Source organism: Ursus arctos, unplaced genomic scaffold (genome assembly GCF_023065955.2).
Source record: "Ursus arctos isolate Adak ecotype North America unplaced genomic scaffold, UrsArc2.0 scaffold_30, whole genome shotgun sequence".
In the NCBI taxonomy this organism is placed as follows: domain Eukaryota; kingdom Metazoa; phylum Chordata; class Mammalia; order Carnivora; family Ursidae; genus Ursus; species Ursus arctos.
The window spans coordinates 12,551,794-12,577,498 of NW_026622986.1; the positions used below are offsets into that span (position 1 = coordinate 12,551,794).

Sequence of the window (25,705 nt, forward strand, 5' to 3'; positions counted from 1 at the left end):
CAGCACACCAGTACTTTTCCTATTTTAACGTTAAACCACTATTGCAATTAACTGATTTCCACATTCGAGGGTTCTTCTATTAAGCACCAGTGGGCACTGAGCTCTTGACTGATGTATCAGCAGCATTCTGAAAGGTCATTTGTAAATTGGTATCTGTAACTCGCAAAGCACTTTTCCCCAGAAACACAGTAACCCTTGGTCGTCTTCCAGACCTCCCCCTGTTTACCTCCTATGAAGTCCCATCACACTACAGGTCCTGAGCACCCCAAGAACCCAGAACTACAGTGAGTAAATCCAAGAATGAAGATGGTCACAGACACACCCCTGTGCGTATGTCATGTGCAGGAATTAAAATTTAGCACAGGCATTAGCCCACTAAAGACCACCCATAGGAGAGGACAGAGGCTAACCTATGAACGGAGTGAGGTAAGATCATGAAATATTGTGTGCACCAGTGTACTTCACCGATGGCTGAGAAAACGGAAAAATGCTATGTGTTGGCACATAAAGGGCAGCTTTTCTCACACTGGCCCAGGGGTCAGTTGTGAACCCTGTCCTAGACTGGCCGAATGGGAACTTCGTAATCCCTGGCTCTCTAGCAACTAGTTTGATGCCAAGATGAATGAGATGAAGCCAGGAAATCTGCTCCAGCAGCTAATCTCTCTTACAGGGAAGAGATGAGGGTTTTGTGCTTCTTTTTAACTTAAATATACTGTTTCATGCATCCCAAGACTCCTCCTGTTTCTATTGACATGTATGTGTTACTCCTAAATTATATGAGATAAAAGAAGAAAACCAGTCTCCTGTAAGTTTGAGTAGAAAAGTAGATTGAAATGATGATTTTTTGTGTGTTTGTTTACAGTCAGGGAAAATTATTAGACCTGGAAGATTTCTATTATAAGGAATTTTTGCCCAGTCGTTCTGGACCAAAGGAACATAAGCCTAGTTTAAGAGAAGGAAGACAACAGGGAGAACACCAGCATCGATGTTTTAATGCTGACAAAAGGTAATAAACTACCTCGTAAAGAACAGCATTTTCCACGTTTTACTCCCAATTCCATTTCTAAAGCACTGTCATTGTGTTTGGACTATAACAAAATATTGTCACTGAATATTGCCTCTTAAGATTGGTGTGTTGTTTAAAAGTAACCTCAAGGTAGGGTATTCAGACAACCCAGTTTTATTTTTTTTTTTAATTTTTTTAAAGATTTTATTTATTTATTTGACAGAGAAAGACAGCCAGCAAGAGAGGGAACACAAGCAGGGGGAGTGGGAGAGGAAGAAGCAGGCTCATAGCGGAGGAGCCTGATGTGGGGCTCGATCCCAGAATGCCGGGATCACGCCCTGAGCCGAAGGCAGACGCTTAACCGTTGTGCCACCCAGGCGCCCCAGACAACCCAGTTTATACCTGTTTTCTTGGTGTCATTGTTAATAGCACACTCTTTTTAATAGTAGCTCACTTTGGGGTCGCCTCAGTTGGTTAAGCATCTGACTCTTGGTTTCGGCTGAGGTCATTATCTCATGGGTTGTGATATCAAGTCCCCCACGCAGCCCCATCCCACCTTGGCGGGCTCTGCACTCAGCTGGGAGTCTGCCTGAAGATTTTCTCCCTCTGCCCCTCGCCCCACTTGGTGTGTGTGCCCGCACTCTATCTCTCTCTGTCTCTCTCAAATAAATATTTTTAAAAAATTTTTTTAAAGTTTAAAAAGTACCTCACTTTGGGGCGCCTGGGTGGCACAGTGGTTAAGCGTCTGCCTTTGGCTCAGGGCGTGATCCCGGCGTTATGGGATCGAGCCCCATATCAGACTCCTCCGCTATGAGCCTGCTTCTTCCTCTCCCACTCCCCCTGCTTGTGTTCCCTCTCTTGCTGGCTGTCTCTATCTCTGTCTAATAAATTTAAAAAAAAAAATTAAAAAAAAAAAGTACCTCACTTAGGATGATAAATTATATGGTCATGCTACTTACAAGCAATAATTGAATTATCTGGATACATCCAAAATCTGTGTTTAAGTTCTAACCAATGTAATCTTAAACACTTATTGGCTTCTCAGTTATGCTGTGTAATTTCTCAGAATCCATGATGTCAGACCAAAATAATATCCAAAAGAAAGATTCATACAGAAATATGTGGGGTTTTTTAAAGATTTTATTTATTTGAGAGAGAGAAAGAGCAGTGGGGAGGGGCAGAGGGAGAGAGAGAGTGAAGCAGACTCCTGCTGAGCTGAGCAGGGAGCCCCATGCGGGGCTGGATCCCAGGACCCAGAGATCATGACCTTAACCGACTGAGCCCCCCAGATGCCCTGAAATATGTGTTTTGGATTTGATTTCTCAGTTCGCCACTAACTTTGCTTGACACTAAGTATCTTAAACCATTTGTAGCTTATTTATTACTTTGGGAATTTCTTCCCCCAAAAGAAGTCTTTGTGAAGTTTTGAAATTGAGGGCACATTGTAAAATGGAAACATGGTATACAAGAAATGGAAGTAACGACAGGCAATGGAAAGCTGTTCTTCCAAAATCCTAAGTGAACGTCCTGTCAACCTCAGGCACTCACAACCCTCACCATCTCTTACACAGGAGGACCTGGTGGTTAAGAGAAAAGGTTTTAGAGTCAGTCAGTCAGTCAGTCTTAGATTTGGATCCTGATTCTGCCACTTGGTAGTTGAGGGACCTTGCTCATGTTACCAGACCTCACTAAGCTTGTTTCCACACCTGGAAAAGGTTTCATTAATAACTGCCTCACCACGTTGTCATCCAGATGAAGTGAAACGACGTATGTGAAACAGATGTGGCCTGGGGGAGAGGTTCCATAGATGGTGGCTCTTTTCATCTTTGCTTTTCCAGAATCTACTTGATTTCTGTCCCTTGTCTCCAAAAGTAGATGTGTTTCTTCCATCTGGGGATCAAGAACTTTAACATATTGGTGGAGCATAGAGTCTAGTCTAGTCACAGGGTTCTACACAGGAGAATAACAAGTGTCCAGAAAGATTAAGTGACTTGCCCCAAGTTCCACATTGAGCTTCCTGCTCAAATTGCTTTCCACTGACTTACCTGCTTCCATTTTAACAATCCAAACTGCCTCCTTTCTAGTATATTCATTCTCCCCTCCCGCCAACCACAGACACACATCTGCTGTAAAAGCATTATATCCCTGAAATACTGCCTGGGGTTTCAGCGGTGTCTGTGGACGTGTAGTTAGTATTCACTAGAATGAGAATGCTAGAAGCTAGCATTGGCTGGGGCTTCCTTTGGGCTGAGTGCTATGCTGTTCACCCATTTTATCCTCACAGCAATCTTGTGAAGCAGTTCCTCTTATAGCCCTATTTTATAGACCAGGAGCCTAAGTCTACAACGTTTAATGACTGCAAAGTCCCCCAGATAAGAAGTGAGGGAGGCAGAATGCGAACACAGACCTTTTTGAGTTTAGAGTCAACAACTTGAACCACTGCTCTATATTGCCTCCCCATTCAATGCCCTATGCTGGGTGCTTGAGGAAGGGGTGGACACAACACACGGTGTCGTCCTTATCGCCAAGGAGCTGACTCTAGAGTGAAAGTAAATGATCGAAGAAAGCTAAACAAGGTAACTCCAAGAGGGGAGTTTTCTAAGCTAAGGAAGACTAAAGAGACAAAGCTACAAATGTCCTAAGTAAAGCTTGATGGGATCCTGTATTTGAAATAGAAAACAATTGAAGTAATGAGCGCTCATTGTTGTATGCAAGTGATGAATCACTGAATTCTACCTCTAAAACAAATAAATAAATAAATAGAAAACAGAAAAACAGCTCTATAAGACATTTGGGGACAGTTAGAGAAACTTGGCATCAAACTGTATGTTGAAAGATATTATTGCAGAAAGATAGATATAATTATTATATACATTAACTTATTATATGACAAATATATATCTTATATACTACATATAAATAAGTATATTACTTTATATATTTATACATAAACATATTATTCTGATAGCATTTTACATATCATATATTTAATATATGCACACACATACACCCCAACTACTAATGTCACCCAGGAAGGTGTGAGTAGGTCTGGGAATCAGGGACCACAGCAGTGATGAAGTTGAGTGTCTCATGAATTTTAACTAAGTAAAAGCAGTTGCAGGTAGTGATTAGAGAATGTCATTAGATGACAAGAGAACCGATGTCCCTTCATCTCGTAAGGTGGGTCTTGGTGGACTCTCTCTTGAGCAATATTGAGAGAGGTGGGGTTTTAAAGGCATAGCCAGGTGTTAATTATAACAAGGAGATACAGGGAGGATGGTAAGGGAAAAAAAAATAAAATGGAACAAGAGTGCCTTGGTTAAGGGATAGGAAACTCACGAAGGAAGCATCAGCAGAAAAAAGACGAAGGGGATACGATGGGGAAAGTATGAGATTTGAGTGGTGTGGACGTGGATTTGAAGCCTCACTCTGTTCCTCACTTGCTTCATCAAGTAGAACCAGTCTGGTTCCTCCTCTGCAGATCGAAGCTAAGGAGAACCTCAGGTCTTACCATGCTGTCCTTAGAATTCGAGATAATGTGTGTGTTGTACCTGGCAGATGGTTGATACTCCATATTCTCATAACGAAATGAGCTGAATGGGTATGAGAATTCAAGTCACTTAATCAGAAGACGATGACCATCTGCCCCGTAGATGCCCATGATGATGCTACCCACAGACCTTCCCTATCAAGTATCCACTGAGCTCAAGATGCCCTAAAGACCTTCCCAATGGTGTCTTCTTTTTTTAATTCTCTATTCAGAATGGACCAGAATAGGGGCACATTCATCTGCAAGCAAAACTCTAGCCCTCTCCATTCATTATTATTTTCACTGCTTTGCGTATACCTTCAGTGACCCTGCCCTTTTCTCCCTCAGTTACAGTCAACTGGCAAGCCCCATTGCTGGATAACCCCGGCTTTCTACCAAATCCATACCTGCACCTACAGAGCTATATGTGACTAGAGAAGAAAACAACCAAATCTCACTCAAGATATATGAGCACACACCTGAGGCAGGCCCTTCGAGTTATTTTGCTATACTATATTTCCCCCAAATTCCACTGTCCCACTTTCCCAGTCCATTCTTTCAGACCCCTTCCTCTTCTCAAACCTTCAAAACCTCCCCGCTTTCACCTTCTTTCCTATTTTACTGAGAAAATAATAGAGAACAGACACACACCACCACTGCCAAATCTACCACTTACCCATATGCTTCCCTCAGTTTACTACAGATGACTGTCGTCCCAGCTAAGGCCAGACCTTCCTGTGGTGCACTGAATCTGGGTCCTTCCACCTGCTCAAGAACATTGTTCTGCAGTTATCCCCTCCCTCTTTTACATCTTGAATGTTTGTCCAAATTACTGCATAATTTCTGACAATCTGTGAACGTGATGCAATTGGACCCATCATAAAAAACACCCTTGACTCAACCCCCCTTCCAAACCCCGTGTTCCTGCTCTTCTTGCTAGCTAAAGAGAGTTACATGAGGGCGATCCTTCCTTCTCAGTGTTTTTGCTTCCTGTTCTCTCATGGGCCACTGCACTCAGGATTCCATCCCCACCATGTCACTGAAACTGCCCCTACCAAGGTCACAAATGACTTCAATTCTGCCATATCCCATGATCTAGTCTCAATCCTCATATTGTCTTATCATTTTCTTCATTGGCCTCCAGGACAGTACTTCCCTTGATTTGCTTCTGACCTCGCTGGCTGCTCTTTCTCATTCTCCTTTGCTGATACGTCCTCATGTCACAGCCCTCTTTAACCTTGGAGTGCCCAGTCTTTTGGTTTATCAACACATACTCTCATGCCCTTAAATATCATCTGTCTACTTAAAATTCTGAAACTGAAATCTCTAGCCTAGATTAGGATTTATATATCCAACTGCCTATTCATTATCTCCTCTTGAATATCTAATAAATATCTCAAACTTTGCAAAACGAAAACCAAAATATTTATCCCCCTTTCCCCCAAAAAATACTCTTCCTCTAACCTTCCCCATCTCGTTAAATGGCAACTTCATCCTTCCAGTTGTTTAAGCCAAAAACCTTGGAGACCTTCTGGATTCCTTTCATTTACACCCCACATCCAGTGTATCAGCAGACTCTTTCAGTTCTGCCTTCAAGTATGACCAAAACCTTATCAGTTCTTTCCTCTTCTTTAAGCCGCATCCAAGCCACTATCAGCCTGGCTGGGACTATTGCAGTATCTCCTAACAGACCTCCTTAGTTTACTTACTTTAGCAGCCAGATTCTTTTATGAACTATTCCTCCACTCATGTCCCTCCAATGTCTGTCCAGCTCTAAGTAAAATTCAAATCCTTGCCATGTTCCCAAAGCACTGTTATCTGCCACATTATCCCTTCATTTCTCCTGCTCTCAATCCTTGCTATTCTCCCCCTTGCTCACTTCATTCAAGCCACAATGGCCTCCTTGCTCTTCCATGAAGACAATACACATGCTGTAGTCTTGGGGCCTTTACACTGGTTGACCCATCATCCTGGAATGACTGCTCTTCCCAAAGAGATCTGCCTGGCTCACCCCTCCTCTTCCCTTCAGGTCTCTTCTCAAATGTCACCTTATCAGAGAGGCCTTTCCTGGTCACCCTCACTGAAAGTGCTTGTACACGCGCACACACACACACACACACACACCCATCAGCCTTATCTCATTCGCCTGCGTTACTCTTCTGCATAGCACCTCACCACCTGGCATATTAAGGTTGTCTGGTCCTCTCCCACACTAGATCAAACTCCATGAGTGTGGGGACTTACATTTACCCTTAGCTGTGCTGACAGCTAATACTTAGTAGGGAGCACATACGTAAATTAATGTATCTTTGTAGCTGCATTAGGGAGCACCTTTCTTCCCCAGGCAAGCCGCAGAATCTAAAGGTAAGGTTGGTAGATTTTCCCTGCGGTAGGTTCAGGAAAGGTGGCCCAACAGCCTCCTTCAAAGAACAGACTGGGCCCACAGCTACCCGTGGTTGATCGAATTTGGGAGGAGTGCTTCGGAGAAACATTTGAGCAGTTTTAAAACGCAAAACGATGGTCGTCTATTTAGGCGCTTTGAATTTTCCTGCTTGACCAAAATGTGTTAAAAAAAATTAAGGTACTAAAATAAATATTTGTTTATTGGTTGTGAGTTCTTGCAAACCGGGGGAAGCTCACCTCTCTCAACTACCCCTTCTGACGCCTTGCTTAGCTGTCATCCGAAGACAAAGTCACCAGGCTCCCCCGCCTGCTTGGGGAAAATTGAAAACCTGCTGAGAAAATTATGCAGCTGTTTTGAATGTGCGGCTCTTAAACGACTGCAGTTGGTGGGAGGTGTGAGGACTAGAATCGCCTCTCTGGGTGGGCGGGGCGCCGCTGCCGCGCTCGCGCCGCTGACTCTCGGGCCCTGGTTTCGATGCAGGTGCTGGGCGGAGGAGAACCAGGAGCGGGAGGAAAAGGACTCCGCGGCCAACCCCTACGACTACCGGAGGCTCCTGCGCAAGACTTCCCAGCGGCAGCGCCTTGTGCAGCAGGTGTAGCCCGGCTGTTCTGGGGGCCATCCCACGGGAATGTGCGCGAGACTGCGGGGCTTTGCGGGGGCCAAAGCGGGGGACCCTCTGGCACTGGCACCACAGGGAGCTGAAGCCGCGGCTCTGACCTTAGCAGGGGCTGCCCGCTGTGCTCGCCCCTCGAGTGCCTGGGCCAACCTCTCCGGAGGCGGAGAAGTGCGAGCTCTTCCTCGGACGCGGTGTCTCCGCACTCGGTGTCTCCGCACTCCCGCACCCTCCGCTCCCACCAGCCCGCCAGCTGGGGCATCCCTATCCCTCGCCCCCTGTGTATCTCTTTGTTCACTCATTTGAAACTCCCATGGACCCGACTGCGCCAGAGCTCTCGCCGATCCCTCTTCTCTCATTTTGGGTGACTTCAAGGATTTCTTTTTCCTTGGAAACGGCTCTCCCCGCCCCGCGGAACACTCGAGGGGCGAGTAAAACATAGCCCGGGTTGGGAGGAGAGGCGAGGGCGGGGGAAGCTTTGAAAATGAACTTCATCTCACACTCGCGCTTTCCCTTCCCGTGGTTATTGAGGTTATTAAATAAAGGAAGTGCCCTGGAAAGGCCGTGGCTTTGGGGGCTGGTACACCGATATTCCTCTTCAGGGCTGAACGACTCCTGTCCAGCTGTGCAGGTGCAGATGCCCAGGCAGGGGGGCGACGGTGTCTTCTGCCTCCGCCAAGAACAACTCCAGACTCCAACCATCCCAAACAAACATGCCATCTAAGTTAAAAACCAGGTCTTGCGACCCAAATATGGCCTCCGGATAAATCCCCAAATTCCCCCCACACTGCGCGCGTGCACACACACCGTTAGCCCCACCACCGAGCAAACTGAAAGGTTATTCAGGCTCTCCTAGTCTGCCAATTTGAGGCAATCCTCTTGGCTCCGAATTCTGGAGTATTTAAGAGAGAGGGGAGGGCGATGAGTGGGCAGAAGTTTTCCTTCCTCGGTTGACTGCATCTTATTTGGGTTGAGCTCTTCTGTGGAACTGACACCGTCTGTGTGCATGCAGTCTGAAGATCGTCAGGAAGGATGGCGAGGTGATTTCATGGATGACTGAATTGGGAGAAGGGTTTGGGGATGTGGATTGTCCCTTCTGCTGGTGTATGTTGCACCTGCGGCCGGGAGCCAGGAGACTATGGGGGAAATTTTGGAGGACTGAGTGAAGGCGGGTGAATGTTGCACAGCTCGCCCACAGGGTGTAAGGTTCTCTCCAGCCCAAAACGTTGATGCCAGAAGGTCCCGCAGAGATGACTACAACCTCTTCATTTTACAAATGAGACCAGCTCTAGGGGGAAACCTCCCGCTGTGGCAGGGCTAAACTCAGAGTTGTGCGTGCTGTAGGCCCTGCTCCTTCCCTAGGTTCTCCTTGCAGCCTCCGCTCGGGGTCAGCCTTGGGGACCACTGAGAGCTCAGTTTTGACGGTCTGCAGGCCTAGCACAGGCACCAGTGAAACCAGCACCTCGGGGCACTGTGCACTGTCAAGGAGGCGAGAGATTCTGGAACCCAAGGTGAATCGAGTCCCCACGCCCCCACCCAAGCATCCACCCACCACTGGGAGGTCCCCTGGGAGAAAAAGCTGATCTCCACTTCGCTGCCAGGCCTCTTCTTCAAGCTCCCGAAGTGGCCCGTGTGCACCAGAGGCCTGGCAACCCCAGCCCTTCTGTCGATGGATTGGGGACAATAGGCACCCTCCCTACTCTCCACCCCCTTTTTCAGTGGGTTTAGAAAAGGGAATCTCAAACACTCGGTGACAGGTTTCAGTGTTTTTGTTTCCCTTTTTTCTTTTGTATTTCTTTGTTTCCTCTCCTTTTTCTTTCTCTCTTTCCATCTCCCGTTTTCTGTCCTTCGACATTTAAGCACTGGGAAGACACAAGGGAAAACTTGTACCAGATGTTCTTCTTTGGGAGACCTGCAATGCCATCTCTGGATAACCCAGGGACAAGAAATAGGTCAACCCAGGAAACCCGCCCAGTAGAGCAGCCCCTGGAGCCTGGGTCTCTCTCCCCCTATTGAGGAAGAGGCTTCGAAAGCTTTTCCCCAGAGCACTGGCCCTCCTCCCCTTCCCATTTGTTGGCTGCCTCCTTTGTGAACTAATGACTGTAATTATTACCTCCCTGAGCTCTTTTGTTATCTCCGAAGCCAAGCCTGGGAGTGGGGGGAGCGGGCTCCTTTTTGAAATCAAAGTCTTTATAAAGCAAATTGCTGTCTAGGGAGGACCCACGTTAAGGAAAGACAAATCAGATCCCCGAGTGCTGTGAAATAGGGTGTGTTAAATAAAAAATGTAAATACCACCATTAGATTCAAAGTGCTCCAGAGCTGTAGGATTTAATCGAGTTTAAACAGTGGGATTTTAAGCCGTGTTTTAAAAAAATACGTTAAGTCCAGGTGTTGTGGTTTCTACCTTCCCTGTGTTTTAATCCGTTTCCACCTTCGGGGCTTCGTGAGTGTTTTAAATGCTTGTTTTAAAGAATCTTTATGTCTTCGACTATTTATCCATTGCCGAAATGTTCTGCAACCCCAGCGTGCTGGGTTGAAGCAAAACATTAGCAGGATTTGGTGTGGATTTAAACAAAGAACTGGTCTCTCGACTCGCATCCGCACTGCTGGAGCTAGAGCTGCGGAGCTGCCCTGCCCGCGCGCAGACGGCCGAATCACGAAGTCTTTACAACCTGGCGTCGTAACCTGGGTCCTCTGAAGCCGAGAGCTCCGGAGAAGGTGGCCACACTGAGGCCTGGGTGCATGCCCACCAAGGGCCCGCAGCTCGATGCGGGCTTCTCCACACAGCAGGCTTTGAGCCAAGTCTACGGCAGGACCTTGGCCAGCGCCCTTCCCAGACGCCACTCCCGGGCAGGGATTTAGAGCCTCGTGCTCCTCCCCGCTCGGGCACCCAGACGAAGCTTCATGGAGAGAATTTACCAGGCCCCCGCGTGCCTGGGGAACACAGGACTTGGGCTTGATGCGGCCACCCAGGCCCCACGACGCCCTTCCTAAGCGAGGATCGAGGGGCGGTGGCCAACACAGGATCCGTGAGTCTCCGCTTTGTTAGATTTGGGGACTTGATTCAGGGGGTCAGAGTAATAAGGGCTTGCGAACAGAGTGGAAATGAAAAACGCTCGCTCAAGGGAATGCACGCGGCGGAAGGCAGGACGCAGCCTTTCCCCACCCGGATCTTCCTCAGCCTCTGAGAGCCCAGGAGCCGCAAGGTGTACGTGACGCTGATCTCCGCTACCAAGGGAAAGCAACTCGAAATCAACGCGGCCGCAAAATCTCAGGGCGTCTTCCCTCTGTTTAACGGCTTTTAACGTAAAGGATTTTCTAAGAGGGTAGAGATTCTGACTTTCTCAGGAAAGAAGAAACCCCTTCGCAGCAGGCCTCAGAAATAGTGAATCTCGCCGCCCCCACCACCTCCGCCCGCTATCGTGAAGATTCTCGGAGGGGTGGGAGTGGGGATCAGATTGTTGATTTGAAGCCCTGTGACTCGAGGGCCCAGCAGACGATGCCTTCTTTCGGCCTTGAATTTGGAAAGCTCGGATTGCATAGCCTCCTACGCACACATCGATTCCGGTCACACGAAAGCAGCAAACCCTTTCACGCCTCCACTGGCCAAGGTCACTAAATGACCCAATCCCATCCCACATCAGCCGTCAATCCTGCCTACAGATTCTAGTTGCTCTCCCTCGCCCCCCTCCAAGATGTTTCCATTCTCCCCCTCCCCCCAGCCCGAGGTCCTCGGTGATAGGCTCCTGCATGGATTTTAATTGCCTCAATCAGCAGTCTTTTTCCCAGCCGTCAGTCAGATCCTGGACGGTGGGTTCAGCGACCGCGCTCCCCGAAGCACAGGAATGACGCGCTCCCGAGCACCGCGCGGCTCAGTAGGAAGGCGTCAGGCTCTAGAAATGAGTGCTTCGGTGCGTAGGCGCCCTTCCCCCACCGTCCCCTCCCCGAGCTCACGAACCGCTCGTGATTCCAGCCCAGCCGCCGGGGCTCTCGAGGTCACAGCGACCTCAGCACCGTCTTGGAGGAAGGCGGCGCGGAAATCGCGCCTCCTTCCCGGCAACAGGAGCCAGACCTCAAACAATACGCCAATCGATGCCTGTATGAGGCCACCCGCTCCGCCTCGCCAAGGTCTCTCTAGTCTACCCCTCGCTGAAGCCCGCTCTCAGTCAGCAGCGTTAGCACTCTGGACAGCGCACCCGGGCCCGCGGGGGCTGTTAGCAGGCTCGCGGCTAGAGGTCCCCAGGGGCTCCCCTGCACGCCTCCCACCCACACGCTCTGACTCCAGCTCGTGCGCGCTGTCTGCCTCGCATCCTCCCTCTCCCATTTTTTCTCTCCGCCGCCCCCTCATCCATCCCGATTGGACTCCTTCTCCTTCAAAAGCAGTTCGGGTGCTCGACGCTTTCTCATATCCCTGCTGCGCGGACACTTCAGTCTCCTTCCCTATTTAACCTCAGCCCTTCCGAGAGTTGCCACGTCTCTAAGCCCTAACCCCAACACACACACACGCACTCACACGCAGACACGCACGTTTCCTGTCCCTGTGTGACACCCACCCTCTGCCGCACGGCCGCGCGGGTCCCCGCTCAGTGCCCTCCTCCCGCCATACTCACACGCACGCAGGCGCGCGCAGGGCCGAGCCGAGGACAGCTCGCCGACAGTTCGCGCTCGGAGGCGACCCGCTCCAGTCTCACAGCGCTGATGGCATCTCCAGGCTCCGGCTTTTGGTCCTTCGGGTCTGAAGATGGCTCCGGGGATCCCGAGAACCCCGGCACAGGTAGGGGAACAGGGGTCTGCAGCAGGCGAGCTCTACGGGTGGACTGGGGTTTGCAGTGCTAGGGAAGAGGAAGGTTTTTCCACCTGCAACAGGAAACTTCGGACACTTGGCTCTGCTCTCGCTGTAGGTCCCTGATGGCCCAAGAGACCAAACCCCCACAGGTCCTTATCCCTTGGAAAGTCACCCAAAGAATCTCAGACCCGTTTCAAAGGAGTCTGGGAGAGCCCCCCAAACACAGAGGCGTCTCCGCCAACACCGAATTCCGTGGGCCTGGGGCACTCCACCATCTTGGTGTCTGGACCCTGTAGAGGGATAGAGAGGCTGTGGGGAAAGGGAAAAAATGAAAGAGAATTCTTGGTCTGGAAAAAGAGCCTGCGAGGAAAATGGACAGCTTCGGTATCTAGCTAGGAAAACTCGCTGGAGCAGGGCAGGGAGAGGAGTTTGCTTAAACCTACTGGCACCTGGAAGGGTCTGGACTTCTCTTGGAAACAAATCAGCGAACGTAAGGTCGGGCCGGGCCGGGCCGCCTGGCTGCCGCACCCCTCCTGCACCTGTCCTCTGTGCAGAGCCCCAGGCGGCCCCTTTTCGGACCCCGGGTTTAGTGCGCTTGTTCCCGTGGAACGAAATTTCACACGTCTGTCTGCTGTTCTCTTTCTGTCTCGCTGTCCTCCTACCTGCCTTTGCTTGCAGCGAGAGCCTGGTGTCAGGTGGCCCAGAAGTTCACGGGCGGCATCGGAAACAAGCTGTGCGGTGAGTGCCCTGCCCGTGCCCGTGCCGGGGGAGGGAGTCGAACACCGCCAGTCGGTTGCCTCTGGGCCCCGCGGGGGCAATGTCACCTTCTCACCTTCGCATCCCCAACAGCGGAGTTGAGATTTCTTGGCCGGGGGTGGGCAGGGGCGAGGGAGCCGGGACCGCCAGGCGGCTGACCAGTGCTCCCGATGTGCTTGCCTAGCCCTGCTCTACGGCGATGCCGAGAAGCCGGCGGAGAGTGGCGGGAGCGAGCCTTCGCGGGCCACCTCCCGGAAGGGCGCCTGCGCCTGTAATCAGAAGCCTTGCAGCTGCCCCAAAGCGGATGTCAACTATGCGTTTCTACATGCAACAGGTAAAGGCGCCTCGTGGGGTCCCCGGGAGCCACTGTCCCTCGCACTGTTCCACCCACCGCGACCAGAAGGGACTCGGTGACAGTGGCCTGACCCGAGTCGTCGAGAAGCAGGGCGGAGGCGGACCTTACGTGAATCTTCAGCTGAAAGCGAGAAACGCGGGGCCTGTCCCTTCCGTCTCAGCCCCAACCCCGGCCTCTGCGTAGCGCTGGGTACGGGCGTTCCAAGGGGACTCTAGGGCCGCGGCGCTCTTGCCCCAGTGCCGCCCTCGGGTCTGCGGTTGGCGGAGGTCCCCGCGGGCGCGGGCGCTGGACCTCGAGGTTGGCTTCTGGGTGGCCACTGAAACTGTTGGGACTTGGTTGCTGAGACTTTCTAGGTCTTTAGATGACAAGAGTAATTCATAGCTGCAATTTCACAGGGAACCTATTCTATTCACGTGAGACCTGCGCACGGTTTTATTCCCTTGTGTTTACACACCCAGTCACCTAAATGAGCGTGAGGGCGCGCGCGCACACACACACACACACACACACACACACTGACTTAGGAAATAGCGAGCCATCTTATCGGGTCAGAGATCCTAACATTGCATGCTCCACTTTGCCTGATTTGCCCAAAGGCATTCCTCAAACGTTTCTGATATGACCTATTTCTATAATCATTTAACATGATTTACTGAGATAGAATATTTAGGACGGACCCCTGTGAAACAGATGAATGGAGGCACACTCCTTTTAAAAAACAAAGCAAACAATACGTTTTGGATTGAAATGCAAGAATTAATTTGGGGTGGGGGAGAAACCGCAATTTCTCTTTTTCCTTTGTCTTTGAAAAATACCTCCCCTTTAAAGAAAATGCTCTGTGTTTCCAGATTTTTTTTCTTTAAGCACGAAAGCTCTCAGTCCAAAGAGAAATTGCCGAATCAAGATCTTGCCTGGATATTTTCACAGTAAAATTAAAATGTAGCATTTTGATTCCATTCTTTAGACTTGCTGCCAGCGTGTGACGGAGAAAGGCCCACTTTGGCATTTCTGCAAGATGTTATGGACATTTTGCTTCAATATGTGGTGAAAAGTTTCGATAGATCAACCAAAGTGATTGATTTCCATTACCCTAATGAGCTCCTTCAAGAGTATAACTGGGAATTGGCAGACCAACCACAAAATTTGGAGGAAATTTTGATGCATTGCCAAACGACTCTAAAATATGCAATTAAAACAGGTATTGTCCAGTCAAAAATAATAAAGCTCTTTTTTCCTTTTACAATTTTTATTTTTTATATAAAAATGTTTTCTGTTTTATGGAGTTACCGGTATTTTCAAATTTACAAGGTTGTTTTCATCAATTAAAAAAGGTCATTATTAGAGTGATATAAAGCAAAGGCACCCTTTACGATTAATATTCATGCTTCTGAAGTTGATAATATCAGAAACATTATAAATGTATTAAATTTAAATCATCAGATTTTACATTGCACGTACTTGGCCATGGAGATTAACCACTGATGTAGAAGCAACCATTTGTCAGCAGAGGCCAGTAGAAGTGGCCCAAAATGGAGAAAGAAAGGGAATATGGAAATGAACGCTCAAAAGGCATGATCCAAACAAAAGCCCAAATACTAGTGTAGTGCTAGTCATTTCCTTGGCATGGGAATGGTCAGACATTGGACAAACCATCCTATGTAATCACTGCAACAGGGGGATAATATTTTGACATTGTCTCAAATGGTCAGGACTTCAGATTCAAACCCCACGTTTTCTCTTTTTTTAAAGAAATGTACACGAAAGAAAACACAATATAAACTAGCTTAACTACACAGCCGTGTTATATACAAGGATGTGTGTGCTTCATTGCCATTCTGAATATAAAATAAAGAAAATGGGTGGGGGAGGGAAATCAAATATCCTTATTTTAAAATGTATTTTGTATTTATTGTGTGTTTTTTTTTTTACAGTATTCTTCATACTCTATCCATTTTACAGCCCTAGGTGTAACATTTATTTGGGCACATTCTAAGCTTTCATTTTATCTACACAAAATCGGCTCTTTATCTCCCCAGGTCATGATCATCCCTTCTTTTCCTGCATTGTCTCTAATCACGCTGATGCATGATGGCACTACACTTCATCAAAGCAATAAAAATAAGTATGAATGAATTTCACGAGGGATAGAATACCTTGTGGATCTAAATTGATTTGTAGCCTTAAAAAAGACCTGCTAGCAAATAAAAATGTCACATGAATATTAATTACCATAGAAACTTGATCTTTTTATGTTGCCATTTCTTTGGTTCATGAGTTATCGTATTACTCTAATCAACAACAAGCATTTTAGGAATGTTTGCTGTGTGACTTTTAGCTACCTCTTTTTGTTTTTGTTTTTGCATTCATTACACCAACAGAGAGGAAAAGTATGCAGAGAAGAAGCCTAGGGAAGTCGATCTGCTGCATTATTAGTATCTACTTTTGTGAGACTGTAGACTTAGAACTAGGTACATAGGGAAAGGAGTTTAACTTGGTGATTTCGATCTCACTTGGTCTGTGGAGTATGAATTTGGAAGGCTTATTAGCTGTCATTCTCAATTATGTTCACAGAGAATCCACATGATGTATATACGAGGCATTAAAGATGTTCCTCCTCCCAGCTTTTGATGTATTTGTGGGTGCAAACCTGAACAGTTCTTTTCATTCATTTTTGTTTGAACCATTCCCCTAACCTAATACTTAAATATGATAATAGTAGGTTGCTACCTATTATTTTAATTGCTACCAACCCGAAAAGAACCTATAAAAATGTTCTACACCATCATCATAAAAGCTGGTGATGTCTGACATGTAATTTAAAGAGTTAAGATAATGGGAATTGCAAGTCAATGAAAGTCATAGTTCTGTCTATCAATGCTTCATTTAGTGTTGGGAGAAGATGGGGCAATTCAATTCTTAGATTTTGCCATAATGCTTGTGAAATTGTTGGTCAAGTGTCATTCTAATGCATTTTATTTAAAGTTGAGGGGAAAGTAGGATTAGGTTGGATTTCTAAGCATCAATATCGATATTATTCACAACATATGTAGTCTTCTGGTCTTCCCCACTCCACCGCCAAATAGCAGTTCAAAGAATTAACACCAGTAGCCTCTTTTTGACTGGCAAGTTTACAGGTTTTTATAACTGGTATTGGACAACTAGTACTATTTAGGGTCTGTAAAGTAGTTACCATCCCTGTGACCATTAGGCATTTTAGTTCTCCTTGGGAGACGCTTTTATAAATTATGTTAAGACTTGCTTTCTACTGAGAGTCCTTAATCTAATTTCCACTTGGGCTCCAAGCTTAGAGAGGAGTGAAGGGCAAGTGGGGAAATACTCGCAAATTAAAGTCTTCATGTATTGTTAACATTACGTCTGTAAGAACTGTTGGAACAGAAAACTGAAAGCTGTAGGGAATGATAGAATTTTGAAATAATTAACATTTTCGAGGGTCATTAGACTTGGTGGTAGTGGTGGTGGTGGTGGTGGTGGTGGTGGTGGTGGCTGGGGAGTGCAGGGGTTAATGTTGGCTTGAGTCTTTTAACGGAGCTATCAGACAAAGAAATTGAAGCATCGATAAATGAGGCCGTCCTTGGTTGCGTGCTGCGGGTGCACGGAATGCAGTTTGGACCGACTTTGGGGCCCTCCGCAACTGATTGTGGACAAGAGGGTCAGGGCCTCCCCGGGGCTGGTTGTTCGCAGAGCCCGCGCGCCCTTGCTGGCTCATTTGCGAATCTGTGGGGAGCGTTCCAGAGGCCCGAGCGGCTCTAATCTCACGTTGCCTCCTCGCTGTCTCCCCGGCTGCGCGGCTGCGCCTGGCCGCCGATTCCCGGGTCCGGTGGGGGAGGCAGCGGCGGCAGCTGGATGCCCAGAACGGCTGGGACAGCTGGCCGCCTCCAAGGCAGGGCTCTCACACCCTTTCTCTCGGAGAGCCCTGCCTGGATTCGCTGGCAGCCTGCGGAGGTCACGGGAAAGGAGCAAATCGAATATTTCTGCAGCATACTTCTGCAGAAATCAAGAGGACATGTTGTTCTAACCTGTCAAACTATCTCCCTCCCTCCATTTTTTCCACATCACCATCAGTGAATGAAAATTTTGAGGCACGAGAGATTCAGGTACCATGGGAGACCAAGATCAAAAAAACAGAGAAGGGGGTCAAGCCACTGAAACCTCAAACTGGCTTCATACTTTTCCAAATGCAGCCAGCAGGGTGAATTGGCCTTTTGATATTCTGGGGCTGGACACATACACCTTGGAATTTCTCTCAATTTTTTTTTTTTTTTGGCAGAGATTTTCATGCCAAAGTTTCCAGAGAGTTAAATAGTGTGTGATAATAGACGCTAGAATCATCCAGAAAATGCATATGAATTGGGAGAGTAGATTAATGGATTGATTTGCTAATCTTTATTAATTTCCTGGCTTTAAAGAAATGGCTTAGGGAAAGAGAAATGATGGGGCATCAGGAGGGAGAAGCGGCTGTGATTTCAGCTGTGAGCTCTAATGAAATGGGGAGTCAATGAGGCAGAGACAGGGGAGGGCTGTTCCAGACCGAAGCTCCAGCGGCAGCAGGAAAGGGGCTTTCTCACTTTCCTTGGATGCATAAATTGACAGGGTCAGCATCAGAGGGCCTGGTAGAGAGCGAAAAGGTAGAAGGGTGCTGTGCACAGGGAGGCAAAACAATGCCCGAGAATGAGGAGAGTCATACAAATCCCAGTCTCTTTGAAATGTGCCCTTTCCCAGCTCCTATCTTTTCTTCGTGTCTAATTGTCCAGCCACATGCCCGAGGCTGATAAGAGAGCACTCCAGTCCTGGAGATAAGCTCTGTGCTGACTTTTGTCCCTGCTTTTCCCATTGCCTTCCTTTATCTTGTTTTGCCCATGCTGGCCTGAGAGACCGTCATCCCCAGGCTTCAGACAGATATCCAATAAGTGGCGGCTGCCTTTTTATCAGATGCTATGTTCATAATTGATAATCTTCCAAAATTTTTGCTGCCAAACAAATCACAGATTTAGAGATAGGCTTTTCTGGGGCAAGACAAGGAATGGAATTCTAATGAGATATTTACAATCGCATTTTAAATAATAGCCTGAGGAGTACTTGGATGTCAACTCCTTTAGAGAGTTTTAGAGAAACCTGGAAGTTAATTAGGTAAGCCTTGCAAATGGACCCATCAGCCCATTGAATATATCTTCATGTGTCTTGTTGACAAGGCAGTGAGGTTGACTGTATCCTGCTTTATTTTAAATCACAACTATGAAGGAGTTCTGTTGTTTATAATCAAATATTTGGACAGAAAAGAGTCGACAAGAATTAGATTTGCCCATGCCCTCTTTAGACAATCATCACCTTTTGAATCCAGGCAAATCACTCAACAGAGTGTCCTATTTTCTCATTTTTGCCTTGTCTTTTGTAATCATCAGTCATCTGTCACTGGTATCACTGTGAATGTTGGCATGCCTGGCGGATGTCATGATATGACTGATTCCCAGAACAACGTCAACAAAAAGGATTTTTAGCAGCGTGAGTGTAAACAAGAATAGCTTTGGATTACACAGGCATTTTAATTTGCAAATGTATTGAAGGGATGATAGGAAATCAACTAGCACCCACATTGCAAACCACACTTCTTATTCTTTTTTTATAGGATAATGTTTAGAGGAAGTTTTTTTAGAGTGTGTTTTAAGAAATACCAAAACCCAAAATAGTCTCTCTTGTTAGATGAAATGCTCCTTTTGGGGTGTGTCTGTGTGCACGCACGTGTTGCGTTTCTGAATATGGATTTCCTGTTACTGAAGAATCTTTCAAGGTTCTTTAGCTAAAGTAATCATATGTTTGAGTGGCATTTATTTTCCCCGGATGCAGTCTTGATTCTGGTATTCCATTTTATTCAGGGCATCCCAGATATTTCAATCAACTTTCCACTGGACTGGATATGGTTGGATTAGCAGCGGACTGGCTGACCTCAACAGCAAACACAAACATGTAAGTCATTAAATGTGGGTGTTTTTTTTTTTTAAATCCTAGATAATTATTAGTGAGATTTCATAGTCTTTATCCTACCTCTCACGTGAAAATCTCTTTTTAATTAAGTAGCCCCTAACATAGTGATACAAACTTCAGAAGTATAGGGGTGTTCACGCTAACTTAAAAGAGCCCTGATGTATCTTTCATGCAGTCAAAGCTATATAACATTTTTCAAACACAAAGGGCACTTTTCTTGGCATTTTGGATTTATAATTATGTATAATGTGAACAAGAAATGGGACCAGATGATGTCTTTTAAATAGTATTACTCTGCAGTGTCCTTTATTTATTCATTATGATAAATGACCCTTGGGCATTAAGCCCTTAACTTTAGGAATATAGAAGAATGGGCAACTTTTAGGAAGACATAATTTTCTCTCTGCTCAAAGCTATAATCAAAACCTTTGTGAATGTAGGGCTTGAAAAGGGACGTACAATAGTTCTGTAGCTGTTGTAATGATGAATTATTTCTTCGAGTTACATACATAAAATGTGGCCATTATGACATTTCAGGTTCACCTATGAAATTGCTCCAGTATTTGTGCTCTTGGAATATGTCACACTAAAGAAAATGAGAGAAATCATTGGCTGGCCAGGGGGCTCTGGCGATGGGATATTTTCTCCTGGTATGTGATATTTTCAACCTTTCTTTCTGTTTTTTCTTCTGATATACAGTGCCTCATTACGAACATAAGAGCGATTAAATATCCAGTCTGTATTTCTGCTTGTGTTAAATAGGTTATGTTGATCAAAAGAATGAGTGTGATGATACATGACCATTGACCATGCTTCCAAGCCAACCAGCCCACGCTTGAGCAATAGTCATGTATGTTCAGAAAGAGAATAAATCGGGATGATATTTCCTCAGTCTTTCTACTGTGACCCTACACAGAAGATGTATGGATCGTGTGGAACAAAGGAATAAAGATTCCTCATAAGGGAACTCACTCTCTGAAACTCTTCCCACGCCTCATTTAATGAAGCCTTCTCTGTGCAGGGATGCATCATGAGGCAGAGCTACGTAATAGAGCCTAGGTACTCTGCCCCTTTCAAGTAACAACCAGAGAAGCTGATTTATATTAATTTCAAGGAGGGCAGAGAGTGACTTGGGAAACCATTTCTTAAAGCTGAAACAGAGGGTGTGGATTCCTTCCAAAGGCTTCTCTTTCCTTCTCTTCTTTATCATGCCATTCGGTCTCTACCATCGCCAGCCATTGGATGCTAAGCTCCATTATTTACACCTCTTCCAGCCAAGAGAATCAACCTGACACAGAAAAGCCTTGCCCTTGGTTCCAGATCTGTGTGTGACCTTGGTCTTGACGCAGAGAAAAAAATAGAAGTTAGAAAGGCAGTAGGGAGAGAGAGAGTCACTGACCCATGGAAAATAAACCTGGTGTGAAGGCTGTCACCTAATAAGTGGCAGGAGAGGGTCATCGGAATTGGTTGGGCGCTCAGGACACTGAGATCGGCCCTGCTGGGGAGGCCACAGCCACCCCTGCCATTAGGTCAGGCCTAGCAAAGGCCATGTTGACATGTCCGTTCAGCAAACCTACAGAGACAAGTGGATGATGAGGGAGAGAGAAAATAAAGAACAGGTTGAAAGAAGAATTTATAAGCAATCAACAGAAGCCTCTAGGGTAGGGCTTAAATTAAGCAGCTTTACCTACAATCTGCTATTATATTTTATGCTTTTAATGATACAACACAATTTTTCAGGTGCTGAAGGAAAACATGTTAGTTAAATGGAAGGGAAAATTAGCCTTTTTCTTTTTTTTTCATTAAACACCAGCTGTGATGAATTGAAAGCTAGCTTTTATTTTGTAGGGAACGTAGTTTTCTTTTGGAAAACCATTCCCCATTGAGGGAACTTTGCCATCGTTGTCTGGACCTGATGCTCTTAAGGTATTTTTCATGAGGAATTAGGTAGTGTTCAGAGATCAGCATTGTTCCTACCTCTATTCTTCTTCCTCTTACAAGGTTGGTTATGTGGTCGAGCATCCTGGGCTCTCTTCTAATGGTCCCCGGGAGTGGGAAGAGAGCAGCTGCTCCTGTTGACCCTGAAAACTTGGCAAAGGGGGCTTGGGCCAGACTTCATTTAGCTGTTCTTGGAACCCACTTGCCCCAGAAAATACACACCCAGAGAAAGAACCCTCTTTGGCAGTTCTGCTAAGCCAAGTATGGACACCCCCATCAATGACAGACAATAACTAGGTAGAAAGATTTTACCTTGATCATGGGGCTCCTTCCTTGGATCCTGAAGATCCATATGCTCTCATGCCAAGATGGAAGCCACTGGTGTCACGCTAAGTGTAATGTAGACACTGTGAAGTGGGGAGGGGATAGAAGAGGCCATTGGCAACCTGTTTCTGCTCTGCTTTCTACAAGGCATTACAGAGGAGAAATGGATTATAGCATCTTCACTTGCAAATGGATGCCTTTCTAGGCAGCCTCCAGCCTTATTTCTGGGGTATAGGGTCTTACAATTTAGGGAGTGGGGATAGGAGAAATCATACATCGTATGTGCCTGAGATCTGAAAGTCCTATTTCCCGGGACTAAACACAGAGAGTTAGGTCTGTGACTTGAATATATAGCTAGGCTCAGTTTACCCTACACCTCCATCCATTGCATCCAGAGTCTTTGTGCTTCGTGAAAAGTTCCTTGGGACTTCTAGAAGGAATCTGTTTATGTGATGTCAACTATGCCTGGGAGCCAAAGAGAACCAGAGTATTCTTCACTGCTCAGCAAGTCATGAAGGACCAAAGGAGAAGAAAGGGAAATCTTGGCTTAGTCACAAACCTTTTCTTACCTAACAGGATTTTCCTGATGATTCCGAGCTCTTTTTTGCATCCTTTCTCTGGAAGATGCATCTGTCCTCCTGCCTGAGTTGCACAAAGCAGTCTGCTCTGTCTAATGATCCAGAATCCTCTTCATCTCTCCCAGGGCTACTAGATCTTTAGGCAGAGAATAACTGGAGTGGCAAAATGAGGAGTGGCAAGGTAGATCTGGAAGCTTCTTGAGTAACTGTGCTATGTGACGTGCTTTCTTAGTGTTCCTCTTCCCCTTTTTCTCCTGGCCTCCATTCTCCCCAGCCTCTTTGACAAGAACAACCAGGGCAGGGCTTCTCCGCTGGGGGCTATGGTACCCCCCAGGATACCCCCCATTCATTTGGCAATGAATGGAGAAGTTCTGAGGGGGGGCAGGTAGTACTAGTAGCGTCTGGTGGATAACAGCCAGGGGTGCTGCTAACACCCTACAGTGCACAGGAGAGCCCCCACCACAAGGAGTTCTCCAGCCCCAAATATCGTTCAGTGCCAAGATTGAAAAACCATACACTGGAGTGGAAGTTCTTTAAAAGCTGGTCCCTTGCCCAGCAACACCCTACGCCCTCAGCCCTTTTAGAGAAGGTGTCTGCTCAGAGCAGGCCTGACCTGAATTCTGCTTGTCCCCTGTCTCTGGGGTTCAGAAGAAGTAGAAATTGCCCTTATTCGGACTGATGACAGAGCGTAGGATCTGGATACTTACTGCTCTGGGCCAGGCTGCCTGCTTGTGTCGGAGCCCAGGGTGCATGAGGCAAAAGTAACGGCCCTATGTGGGCCATTCAATTTGGTACCAAGAGCCCTCTGCTCCTCAGCCACCCAAAGGGAAGGGAACTCAAAACACTCACATCATGGCAGAGCCCAGTGTGTCCCCGATGGGAAAGGAGGAGATAGTGGCTTTACTCTCTGCATGACGCCCCAGCTTCCATGCCAGTGTCTCCATTTGCAGGCACGACAACCTGTCTTCTTCTTGTATCGCAAAAGTCCTGAACTTTCCAACCACCTTGGGGAAAACTCACTTTTCTTTGCTTGTCAAATGAGACCTTACTTACAAGATACAAATATTATGTGAAATCCTTGACAATCTTAAGATGACACAGGAAAAGCAATTCAACATAGACTTAAAATTCTCTTAGCTTTGTGTTTTCCTACCATTATGAAATAAGATTTTGTTCAGCTATTACAATTGTATTTCTATGATGTCTTTGAAGGGGAAGAACTGTTCTGGGGAAATTCACAGATGAGTATGATGAAATGAGCTTAGATGTTTATCCTCATTCTGTAAGAATTGTGGGTTCACAGTCCACACCATTAACTACAACAGATTTGTCTTAGTGTGAGTGCAAGGCATTGCCTGAGTGGAAATGAAAAGAAACGTGTTCTCCATCAGGATATAAGTAAAATTTCCACAGGCCTAATGAAGAATGCCCACGTTCGCATGGTGGGAAGGAAGGCAACAATTTCTCAGTTCTTAAGAAGCTCTTCAAAGGACTCCCAGCAAGAGCAGAATCAATTGGCACTTCTGTTTAGCTGCAGATCTGGGATGTGAAGGGGTAGCACCTGTCCTATGGCTGGGCCCGATGCTCCTTTTTCTAGACCCTCTTAGCCTGAGAATTCAGTCTGAGTTTGAGGATTCAGGTCAAAGGATAACCAATAAATATGGCCTTCTCCTGTGTCCAAGGAGGACTCTAGGTCAATGGAAATAAGGACCGTTGCTTGCATGTGAAATGATGTTGATAATGACTAGAAAAGGTCACTGTGTGTTGCTGCTACTTTCTGTAGGTGGCGCTATATCTAACATGTATGCCATGCTGATCGCACGCTTTAAGATGTTCCCAGAAGTCAAGGAGAAAGGAATGGCTGCTGTTCCCAGGCTCATTGCCTTCACATCGGAGCATGTACGTGTTTCTGTTCTTTCCAAGTTTAAGGTTATAGTCTGTAAAGCTCAAGTTGAAGGAGTCCTAATGGAAATGCTTTATCCCCAGAGGGTAGATACTTCTTGGGAGAGGATGAGGGGAGAGCAACTGAGTGGTACAATGGGGTGAACCCCTTTCTCTTTGAAATTTAGGAAAACCCTCAAAGAGAAAGCAGAATGTTTGACTTCTAGTTTCTACACGTCATTTTTCTGTAATAATGTTGTGTGTTGGGGGAAGGAGGCGAGGAGAGGCCAGAGTGACTATGAACTCATTGGGACAATTGATTCTGCAGCTACGTAACTCAAACCTCCGGAGTGTCCTATCGAGACAATCTTTCTGTATGAAAATTCTGATCAGATAGTCTACCCTAATGGTGCCTTGGACCATTTAATGCTTATCTTTGGTGGACTTAACTGGAGGTTTTATCACTGTAGAGAAATGGCCTAGTGGTCATATCTGTCATATCTGATCTTTGGGTCAGTTCTGTCTCAGCCAATCAGAGCCACCTGCATCCGGCTAGGCTGCTGACCAGGCAAGAAGCTGAGAGCTGGGTCTTCCTAACCGAACGCCATGACACAGTACTTCATATTCTTTCCATGGCTTTCAAAGAGTTAATGCCATTCTCCTTACTACCAAGGACACATTGAAAAAAGTGGTCCACCCTGTTCACATAAGTTAAGCTGAACAGTTCCCCTCTTCTGGGCCTCCAGCTTTCCTTCCTGTGCAGGGATAGGGCCACACACAGGCTTGAAGCCACATTGCAGCTGTTTGAGCAACATCTTGGTTCCAAATTCTCCTGCCACACAGGCCCTGCAGTAAACCAGAGGCTGTTCTTGACAGGAGTAAGCATTACCTGCTGTGGAATTCCTGATTTTTCCTTCACAACCTCTGCCTCAGAGTAGCCTAAGGTCTGGGAAACAGTTGCCTCAAAGAGGATCAAGAAGCCTTCCGATGGTGGGGGAAATAGGAGATGGGGAGAGTAGAGGGGTCTATAGGGAAACGAGGGGCTCCTGTAAAGAGACGTTAGTGGGGAGAAGCAGGGAATTATAGTGGGAGTCAAGGCATATCTCCTATGGAACTTTTCTTTTTCTGCTTTAAGTGATGTGTGTGTGTGTGTGTGTGTGTGTGTGTGTGTGTGTGTGTGTGTGTTCATAACAAGGAAACAAAGGGCAAGTACAAACTAGAAGCCGGTGAATACAATTCACAACCATAGCAGTAGCCATGGAATCAAAGAAACTGTGGTTTATGTTAACAAATTATCTTCAGCATCCTGTGTTTAGTCATGTTTTACCATTTTCTTTTGTTTTATTTTTTTGCCCCTCCTCAACTTACAGAGGTCAAATTTAGCAGAGAAGTTCCCAGCCTGAAATTACCTGCCTTTGCTTTCCTATTTGCTACTTTCCTATTGCTTTCTTATTGCTCCTAAAAAAAAATTACCACAAACTTAATGGGTTAAACCAACCTAAATTTATTACCTTATAGTTCTGGAGGTCAGAAA

General features: G+C 46.5%; 2 protein-coding genes across 2 annotated transcripts in view; both read left to right on the forward strand.

Moving 5' to 3' along the window:
• MYO3A (myosin IIIA) overlaps window positions 1-8,112 on the forward strand; it is a 240,290-nt gene extending 232,178 nt beyond the window's left edge. The window contains exons 34-35 of the mRNA XM_048219508.2: window positions 863-1,006; window positions 7,420-8,112. Coding sequence (XP_048075465.2) covers window positions 863-1,006; window positions 7,420-7,537 — 262 coding nt within the window. The 3' untranslated portion in view covers window positions 7,538-8,112. The remainder of the gene's footprint in view (window positions 1-862; window positions 1,007-7,419) is intronic.
• Window positions 8,113-12,251: 4,139 nt separating this feature from the next.
• The window catches only part of GAD2 (glutamate decarboxylase 2), a 76,737-nt gene continuing 63,283 nt past the window's right edge, over window positions 12,252-25,705 (forward strand). Inside the window, exons 1-7 of the mRNA XM_026478919.4 lie at window positions 12,252-12,327; window positions 13,018-13,077; window positions 13,280-13,429; window positions 14,415-14,648; window positions 19,342-19,432; window positions 19,988-20,100; window positions 24,074-24,189. Coding sequence (XP_026334704.1) covers window positions 12,252-12,327; window positions 13,018-13,077; window positions 13,280-13,429; window positions 14,415-14,648; window positions 19,342-19,432; window positions 19,988-20,100; window positions 24,074-24,189 — 840 coding nt within the window. The remainder of the gene's footprint in view (window positions 12,328-13,017; window positions 13,078-13,279; window positions 13,430-14,414; window positions 14,649-19,341; window positions 19,433-19,987; window positions 20,101-24,073; window positions 24,190-25,705) is intronic.